The 10,422-nt window shown below is 36.7% G+C and overlaps 1 protein-coding gene across 2 annotated transcripts in view; it reads left to right on the plus strand.

Annotated features, from left to right (window-relative positions):
* Positions 1 to 6,951, plus strand: part of BEND5 (BEN domain containing 5) — a 1,240,338-nt gene extending 1,233,387 nt beyond the window's left edge. For both annotated transcript variants that reach the window (XM_087719697.1, XM_014070495.2), the window contains one exon: positions 5,187 to 6,951. In XM_087719697.1, the coding sequence (XP_087575823.1) occupies positions 5,187 to 5,304 (118 nt within the window). In that variant the 3' untranslated portion in view covers positions 5,305 to 6,951. The remainder of the gene's footprint in view (positions 1 to 5,186) is intronic.
* Positions 6,952 to 10,422: the final 3,471 nt, after the last annotated feature.

The raw sequence follows: 10,422 nt of genomic DNA on the forward strand, positions 1-10,422 counted from the left end.
CTTGGCCACCAAATACTTCCATATTTAAGGGAGGAATTCCAAATATATATATCAGTGGTGGGTTCCTACCAGTTCGGACTGGTTCAGCCGAACCAGTAGCTTGGCGGCCAGGGTCGCTGGAATTGGCAGCGACCCACACCTGCCACACCCCCAAACTGGTTCTCCGGGTGGTGCATTTTGTTTTTTGCTTCTGCACATGCGCAGAACAATTTTTTTTGTACTTTGCATGCGTGCGCAGCGTACACATGCACAGGGCATCCCTATGAGCGAATATATATGCAAGTCTTGGCATATTCGGGTCTTTTCCCATGTAAGATTGACAGTATCTTGGCAACGTTTCAATGAGGTTACACTCATCATCTTCAGGCTGGTGCCTTTGGCTTCATGCTTGTGCGAGCAAAGAGTGATTGGAGCTGCCATTTTTCTATAAATGTAGGTGTGTGTGTGTGGAATGTTGGCTTTGTTGCTTTAAACAGATTGGTTGGCTGTGTTGTCACATCTTGATTGGTTGATGGAATTGATGTTTGGTGAGGGTGATTGATGATGGTGTCCTGTGTTGTTCTGGGTCCTGTGTTGGTTTTTGTGGCTGGGACTTGTTTATTGACTAGGGCTAGTTTCCAGATGTCTGGTAGGCAGGAGGTATCATCACGTTTATTCATGTTGTGGGGGTGTTTCTCTATTTCGATAGCTTCCATAATTATTCTCTTGTTGAAGTGTTCAGTTTTGGAGAGTAATTTGGTTCCTTCAAAATCAATTTCATGTCCTGTTGCTTTACAGTGCTGGAAAAGGGAGGAAGTTTTTTCTTCTTTTCTGACTGCGTTCTCGTGTTCTGCGATGCATGCATTTATTCTCCTATTCGTTTGTCCAATGTATGTGGTTGGGCAGATTTTGCATGGTATTTCATAGACTCCTTGGTTTTCTAGCTGGATCTTGTATTTGGGGTTTCTTAAAATGTCAGTTATTTTTTGGTCAGTGCCGAAGGCTGTCTTGATATTGTTTTTGTGGAGAATTTTGCTGATTTTATCTGTAGTGCCTTTGATGTAAGGGAGGAGGGCGATGCCGTTGGCCTGTTCTGTGTCTTGGTTTTTGCGGGGAGTCTTCCTTTGTATTGGGTTGGTAATTGTTTTTCTTTGGAATCCATTGAAGATTAATACGTTTGTGAGAGTGTGTAATTCAGTTTTCAGATGGTCTTTGTCAGCTAGGTGTTTGGTTCTGGAGATGAGGGTCTTGGCTACGGAGTTGACCTGTGCAGGGTGGTGATGGGATTGTGCATTTAAGTAGCGGTTGGTGTGTGTTTTTTTCTGGTAGATGGTGTGTCCTAAGGAGCCATTGGGTTTTTTGTAGATTAGGACTTCCAGAAAGGGAAGTTGGTTGTTAGCTTCTATTTCCATGGTGAATTGTATTTTGGGGTGGCATTTGGTTCTGGAGATGAGGGTCTTGACTACGGAGTTGATCAAAACATCACCAAGATACTGTCAATCTTACATGGGAAAAGAACCAAATACACCAAGACCTGCATATCTATACCTGTGAAAATCTATGAAAACAAATACATACGTACGTACATACGTATACGTATGTACGTACGTATGTATGTATGTATGTATGCATGTTTTCGTAGATTTTCATGGGTGTAGGTATGCTGGTCTTGTTGTATTCAGGTCTTTTCCCATGTAAGATTGAGATTGTCTTGGCAACATTTCAGCGAGTTCTCACTCACCATCTTCAGACTGGTGTTTTTGGCTTCGTGCTTGTGCGAGTAAGGCATGGTTGGAGCTGTCGTTTTTCTATAAATCTTGGTGGGTGGGTGTGGAGTGCTGGCTTTGTTGCTGTAAGTGGGTTGATTGGCTGTGTAGTTGCATCCTGATTGGTAGATGGAGTTGATGCTTGTAGATTGGTCGGTTGTTTTGTATCATCCTGTGTGGCTGAGGTGCTGGCGTTTGGTTCTGGAGATGAGGGTTTTGGCTACAGAGTTCCCTCATCTCCAGAACCAAATGCCTAGCCAACAAAGACCATGTGAAAACTGAATTACACACTCTCACAAAGGCATTAATCTCCAATGGATTCCAAAGAAAAACAATTACCAACCTAATCCAAAGGGAGACTCCCCCCCCAAGAACCGAGACACAGAACAGGACAACGGCATCACCCTTCTCCCTTACATCAAAGGCACCACAGATAAAATCAGCAAAATTATCCACAAGCACAATATCAAGACAGCCTTCAGCACTGATAAAAAAATAGCCAACATCTTAAGAAACCCAAAGACAAGATCCAACTAGAAAACCAAGGAGTAACTCACACAAACACGAAGCCGAAAACACCAACCTGAAGATGGCAAGTGGGACCTCGCCAAAACGTTGCCCAGACAATCTCAATCTTACACGGGAAAAGACCCGAATACAACAAGACCAGCATACCTACACCTGTGAAAATCTATGAAAATATATAATACGATGTACATACATATACACACACACACAGACATACACACTACCCTCAACTTTAAATACAATGTAAAACTCCACCTTCAGCAAAAAATTAAGCTCTGCCTCTCACCCTCTTTCATATACGCTCTCACAGAGACAAAGTGCAAAAATGATTGACTATCTACATCTTCCTTTCATGGGACACAAATGTTCATTTAAATATTGATACAAAGATTTCTAACTCTACTTTTTACCCTCAACTTTTGAACTCTCTCTCTTTTACTACTTTTACCAGCTGTAACTTATCAACTAGGAAAGAGTTGATAAGTCTATTTTTGCCAGTATTAAGGACAAAGAACTATAAAAGTAGTAAGTTTGTGAGAGAATCTACATGAGATTGTAAAGCAATCTTGGAAGTGCTGTATCTTTTGTAAATCTGATGCTGAGTTAATAAATTGCTCTTGCTTCCCACTTATATAATGGTTTCCCAAGAGTAGCTAAGTGGATCCCTATTATAGGCTTTGTTCAGCGCTGGTAAAGATCTTTTCTTTTCCCCACACATTTTGAAAAATTCTTTATTGTACTGCTGGAATCTCCATTTTACTTCAAGTATTTACAGTACAGTGATTTTACATGCTGCCTTATTATTGCTGTTGTTGAGTTTGACTGCTGCATTAGTCTCCAAGTCAATATTACCATAATTTCTACATTGTATAGTATGTTTCTCACTGATTTGTGCACTATCCAGAGACTTGAATTTATTGAGTAGTTTAGAAGTATAGTAGACGAATAAGCAGGAACTGATTAAATAGTTAGAATGGGTTTCTGTTTCACATAAAAGCATTCTATTGGTGAAATGACTTCTAACAATGCCACCTGAGACACTAGATATGTGCTGGTATTTCACTAGCCAGGTTGCTAGCTTCTGCAGATCATATCTGAAACCAAACTTGGCAACAGATGTTACATCTTTATATCCTGCCTGTGTTCAACAGAGCAGAATTACCCATAATCAGTCATCACTAAATGCCATGTAAGTGATAACTTTCCTCCCTTTTTAAATTATTTGGATGTTTATAAATTTCTGTTGCCTCTCTAATAATTCTGGGAAAACAGCTGTCACACCTCATGCCAGGATGCTGATATTCTGAGTTTTATGATTTGTTGTCCCTTGTCAATAGACTTCAGCCAAAACTGATATTCCTGTTTTTAAGCCTAATGTTCCCTTAAAATTATTTCTGCATGTTATGGAGCATCGAGTTTCTCTAATGTAACCATCCCCAGACTTACAATTTTATTTTATACATTCCCTTAGCTTTTAGTTTCAGGAGTTTATATTTATTAGCAGTTATGTCTTATGCATCATCTTATATTTTGTCCTATACATTTTTTCATATTGTTACATTTAAAGAAATGCACACTGCTCATAACATTAGAAATAATATTCTTTATCTTGTGTTTATACCTAAGCATAGTCAGATAGTTGCCAGGTGTTATTTTTTTTTAAATTCCAACTCAGAATGAACTTGGTAAGGAAAAAATATATACTACAATACTACAAACTGTTATGTTTCTGGGGATGTTCTCTGTGTATATGTGTTTATGTCTGTATGTTGTTATTTTGTTTATTATATATTCATTAATCAGAAAGGCAATAGAAGGTGCTGATTTGGTGGGGTGACAAATAATGCAAACTGATAATTTAAGCATGGTTATTTGTGCCTCAAATGAAAACTCTGGATTGATTTGTTCACTAATTCATCAGTTTGTTTTCTTGACTCTGCATGGTATTGTCAAAAGTTTTCTACAATACCAGAGTTCAAAGGCATCAATATTGCTTTTATTCTGTTTCTTTACAGTCCAACTTTTGCTTCCATAGAGTGTCACACAGACTACCATGGCTTGCACGATTCTGATCTCTTTAGGTATAGACACATCACAGCATTTGAATATCTTTTCCGAGGATATGATGGCTGCTTCATTAAGTGCTAGTCAGCAGCACATTTCTTGTCCACTTGTTCCTTTATTCACTGATTCTAAAAGACAGAAGATAATCTACCACTTCAATATCTTTATTGCCAATTCTAAGGCTGGGTTGTCCTATCTGTTCTCATTAGTTTGGTCTTCTTATATTTAATTTTATTCCCATTTCCCACTGTGGTATAACTGTGACTGTAAACTGTTCAGATCATGAAGTCAGTCCATAAGAACTCCTTTTCTCTGTTTCTGAAAATAGTAAACTATTGGCTTTACCAATCATTCAACAAGAGAGTGTTAAATCTGAATGCCCATTATATCCATAAATATTAAAATTACATCATTTGTGTTTAGTTGCATCATATTCATAGATCTATGGACTACTTCAGATATAATGGATCTTGGTGAAATGTCCAGAATATTTTGTCTATTGTTTCTAAAGTCCACTTACCATAATTACCCCAATTATGGTAATACTGTTATACCGAATATTTAATGTATTAGTAAAAAATTTACATCTAGCTGTAAGCATATAATATTCTTTCTGCCCAAATAGAAACCCAATCAGTGGCAGATTGGCATTGTCCTGCATAATTTTCTGATGTTTGGCATCTGTTCATTGATTATGAAATTAAAAGACTATTCTGAGTGATTTTAAACAAATACATTTTTGGTTGGCATCTTAACTCTACCCATAGATTACCATAGAATGTAGAATGTCATGTAGTCTTGATATCATTCAGATTATTCATCTACCTTGTGTATTTTCCCTAATGGCAGGAAAGAAAAAGCAATTCCCTATAGATGTTTCTACCATCGGATCCAAGGAAACAATCAAGCTGCCAACAAACCAGAGAAGAGGACCCATACAACTCTTAAGCACACTCACTCATCATAAATCACTAAAGAGAAATACCTTTCAGAAGAAATGGAAGAAACAAGATATCAGCACTTTTTACATTTAAAATGGATGATTATAATCAATCCTCCTTCTAGCCAATTATTTTTATGAAAGGGAGGCAAAATGTTTTTCTTAGAAATGTTACTCTTGACGTATTATTCACTGGTTTATCACGTCTTATTTCTCAAAAACAAGCTATTAAATACATTCTTATTCAGCCATGTGGAATGTTTAACATAAAAATGCAAATAGAAAATTTTGCCCTACCATATTTTGAAGAACAAAGTCCTATAATGTACTGAATCCCAAAGAAACAAGGGGGAGCTTTTGCTGCATGATTTCTACATTTATTATTTTTTAAGACAAAGTATCATTTGCAAGGATTGTAGGTTAAAATATGTAATGTACATGGATGGAGTATTGTGCAATTTAATGTTTGGATATTGTAATACTCCTTGAAATGCTTTTCTATTATTTTAATAGTTTTTGTTTAATTGAAATTGCATGTGTATGGCAAGACTTTATTCCTACTTGTAACTATCTTAAGACATTCTAATCTAAAACAATTATCTCCATCCTCAAGGCATATTGTGGCTACAACTTCAAGAATTTGGCTAGGTTGGCTAGGAAATTCTGATAGATTAGTACAAATGCATCTGAAGGGCATCAGATTGGAGAAGATTGTTGCAAAGGGAACTGAATTTGACCACAGTAAAATATATATGCAATAGCATACTAAATAATCCATGTATTACTATCCCTTTATTGCTTGTATAAATAAATCGTAGTATTAAAGCAGAAAATATAAGAACATTGTAAAAGAATAATCAGAATAAATGAAATTTGAGCCATTTAAGTAAAAGAAAAATACAGTCCAGTATGTTTGATATTTACATTTGTTTACTAAATAAAACTTCAGCTGAGATTGTCAGGAGGCAATCAGTTAGTTATTTCATGGGGCAAAGGATCCAAGGAGTCAAAATCTTATTGCCTTCACTTCCTTCTCATCTGAGCAGCTATTTGATTGATGGTCACATTTTTTATTAGGATTATGCACACAAATCTGGCAATCAGAACAAGGGGAACTGATATGCAATATTCAGTTGTATGTCCTTATCTATTTACAAATAAGTACATAATCCAGTGTCCAGGCTATCATTGAATATAAGCATATGTGCAAGAAGAGTGGTAGACTGCAAAAGGAAGAAAACAAAAAATATGAAGACTTTGTTGAAAACCAATATAAATTCCATATGATTAGAATTTCAAAGCTGTTAAATTGTATGCAATTTCAAGGAAGGGTAAGTCCTAAAATGTAGAAAGTAAGCATTATATTTTTCTGGTCCTATAGGCTGATTAATCACTAACAGATGTTTTGATAATAAAAATGATTTAAGATAGATGGAGAAGAAATAAGATATCCTGTTGGTTAATTGCTCCTAGTTGAGCTTAGTGTCTTGTGTTGGGTTCTGAAAGGCTTCAGATGCATATTTTTAATTTATTTATAGGATGAACAATAGCGATTCAAATTTTATATTGAAACCAAATGTTTACAAAAGTTGTAGATTTGAATAGATTTGTGTTATGTTATAAAGTAGGCTGAGTAAACACTGGGAATTTGCTTTTGGAGCATTAAATAAATAATTGAATGAAAGATTGCTTGTATTTACTTCCTAATTTTGTTTACTGTCTATATTTCTTTATTGGTTCAGAGTTCTTAAAAGAGACAATAATTTGCTAGCATTTTCACAGATTTTCTTATCCTTGTCTTCAACTACATTTTGAATGGAAATGCTGACAAACCTCCTTCCCGTCCCAATACATATATAATTGCTTAAAGCAATTTTAGTTTAGTATGCTTAAACCAGATTACATAGTTCCTCTTTTTCAAGCTGTTGGTTGCCATCACCTACCTCCTTGAGGTTGACATATTATCTAAATCCAGATACATATTTAAAATATGCTAGGCATAATTTGCTTAATAGAAGCAGAATGTTTGGTAGAAATGTTTGGAGAAACTCATGGTCACTCATGTCCTAGTCACTTCTTGTCTTGACTATTGCAACACGCTCTACATGGGGCTGCCCTTGAAGAGCATCTAGAAGCTCCAGTTGGTGCAAAATGCAGAGGTCCATATGGTTTTGGGCAGACCTTGGTGTGCACATGTATCACCTTTCCTGTGGAAACTGCATTGGTAGCTGATTTGTTTCCAGGTGCAATTCAAGGTGCTGGTTGTCTCTTTTCATGAGGGGTTGAGCACTAGTGGACAATCACTTAAATATGAGCCAGCTGTACACTGTAGCTGCCAAAAAAGCCAACTCAATCCTAGACAAATCGAATTAGGATCATGTGAAGTACTAATATGCTTTATAATGCCTTAGTAAGACCATACTTCAAATATTGCATTCACTTTTGGTCACCACCATCTCAAAAAGAGGTTGTGACTATACAAAGGGGGCAAAGAAGAGCAACAAAGATGAATATGGGGCTGAAGACTAAAACATAGAAAGAACTGTTGCAGGAATTGGGTATGTCTAGTTTAATAAAAGGAGTAGGGGTGACATGATAATAGTGTTCCAATACCTAAGGATCTGCCACAAAGAAGAGGGGATCAACCTATTCTCCAAAGCACCTGGAGGAAGCAATGGAAACTAATCAAGGAGAGAATCAACAAATACTAAGAAGAAATTTCCTAACATAACAATTAGTCAGTGAAATGATTTGTGTCCAGAAGTTGTGATGCTCAACCATGGGAGTTTTAAAGACATGATTGGAGAACTATATGTGTGAAATGACATAGAGTTTCTTACTTCAACAGGGGGTTGGCCTAGAAGACTTTCAAGGTCCCTTCCTACTTTGTTATTATATTATTCTGTTACTGGGGGAAAAACATAAAACTTATTTGCATCCACTACAAAATAAATAACAGTATAGAGGGGGGTTTAACATCATATTTGTGTGTGTGTGTGTGTGTGTGTGTGTGTGTGTGTGTGTTTGTGTGTATAATGTTAAAATTTTTCACTATTTGCAGGAATGCTTCTCTATCCAAGATGAAACTTACAAACATACTTAGGGAAAATGATGTATTTCAGTATTTTGTTAGGTATTAAGAAGATAAAAAATAAGATGGGATAATGAACAAGAGTTATCCCAGCTTGTCTTCCGGAAAACTAATATTCCAGCATAGCTTTTGTGAATACAAGTCTCCTTCATAATTACCACTTGTTAAAGTGTCCCCAAAGTGCTTTTAATATTCCAAATATACCACAAGATGTGAAATGCTTAAAGACACCCTCCTTGCAGTCTACTCATTGATGCAATCAACTCCCATATACCCTGACTGGGAACTTGTTTCTTATAGATGAAACTGTGCATTAAAACTTTAAGTTTTAAGTTTCTTAAATTCCCCCTTTTCTATATCTTCTGGTTTTCTGCTGGAATTGAGTACCTTACTGTGCTGATGAAGCAGTTCATCAGGAATAGACTTCAAGTCCTTGATAGTGTCTTGTTTGGATGATAAAACTACATACCTATGGGGAGATCTGAGCCAACGTCGTGACAACACAATGTGCGGTCTCAACAGTCCGAGACCGCGATTGACACTGGACGGTCTGGCAGGACCTAAACCGTACTGTAGAGACAGTGAACAGGAAGACAAAGCCTTGCTGGTTTCAGGGACATCATAAAGTCCCTGATTGACCCAAAGGAAGCACTTTAAGCCGGCAGCAAACAGGCAGCCCCCAGGCTGACGAAGTCGGAGACGGCTCCGGAAGGAAGGAAGTGAAAGTGAGTCCATCGGGTGAGGTTTTTTTTTTATTCTGAGAAAAGATTGCCCAAAGAATTTTTTAAAAAAAGATAAATTAGTCCTTTAAGTAAAAGAATAAAGCGGCGAATTTAATTCTTATTGGAAAGAATTGGAAAGTTCTTGTTTTTTCTTGTAATGATATTTTGTGGATTGAAGTGACCGTAATGTTTCCTGTTTCTCCACTTGAAGTGAACGGATTGATTTTTTTCCCCTCTATTTTTTATCACCTTATTTTTTGGCTTGAATTAAAACCTTTTTATTTTAACAAACTCTCCCTACCATTTGTTATTAAATTCCACCAAAGACAACTAACGATTTTTGTTTTCCATAAGCTTGAGACAAGTATGAAAAAATGATTCTGTCATTCAGAAGCCAGAGTCTGGAGTTCTCTCTTTGAAACAATGTATGCTTTGTTTATTCCTCTTTGATCTTACTGACTTTGTAACTGAAGGGTTTGCAACTTGCTTACAAAATCTGATAAAGAGCCAATGGCAAAAAATTTTTTGCAGGTGCTCTTGGAAAATATTTTGGCAAGAGAAGGAAAAGGAAAGAAAAAGATAGAACCCTTCTCCTTAGAAGAGTACAAAAGAACTTGTGCTTAAGTTAACTTAAAATAAACATATATAGATACACAAAAGAGGTTTGGAAGGCTAGACTGGCAGTAGCTATCAGACTCCTTTTTTCTTTTCTCCTCCTCCTCCTCCTCCTCCTCCTCCTCCTCCTCCTCCTCCACCACCACCACCACCACCACCACCACCACCACCACCACCACCACCACCATCACCACCTCCTTCTCCTCCTCCTCCTCCTCCTCCTTCTTCTTTTTTGGAAAAATGGATCAATACCTAGATGAGGAAACCTTAAACTTTTGAAATATCCTGGCTGGAATTTAAAATATTTTGGAAGAATTTGGGAGATTTGAGAAGAAATTGGACAGACTATTGTTTCTCACAGCAAAAGATGATGGGGTTAAAGAAGAGAATGAAAATATAGAAGATAAAGACAATAGATGAACTTATTAATGGAGCAAATATGGGTGAAAGTGGAAAGAAGGGAAGATGGAAAAGCGAATTTGACAATTTGGAGTTTTATCCCAGATTTCAAGATACAGGAGGAAAAAAAGGGTGATAATGATGGAGTTAAGAAGAGAAACCTTTTCAGAAATAAGTTTGGCAACCAAAGACAAGCTAATGTTAATAATAATTCAAGGGCAACGAGACTATGCGAGAGATCTTTTAAGCAATAAAGTGCGGAGAGAAGTTTATAAAAACTTTATAAAGGAGCTGAAAAGAGAATTGACACAACAACTG

Source organism: Thamnophis sirtalis, unplaced genomic scaffold (genome assembly GCF_051295495.1).
Source record: "Thamnophis sirtalis isolate CommonGarterSnake01/CBP01778 unplaced genomic scaffold, rThaSir2_p1.2 scaffold_7, whole genome shotgun sequence".
In the NCBI taxonomy this organism is placed as follows: Eukaryota; Metazoa; Chordata; class Lepidosauria; order Squamata; family Natricidae; genus Thamnophis; species Thamnophis sirtalis.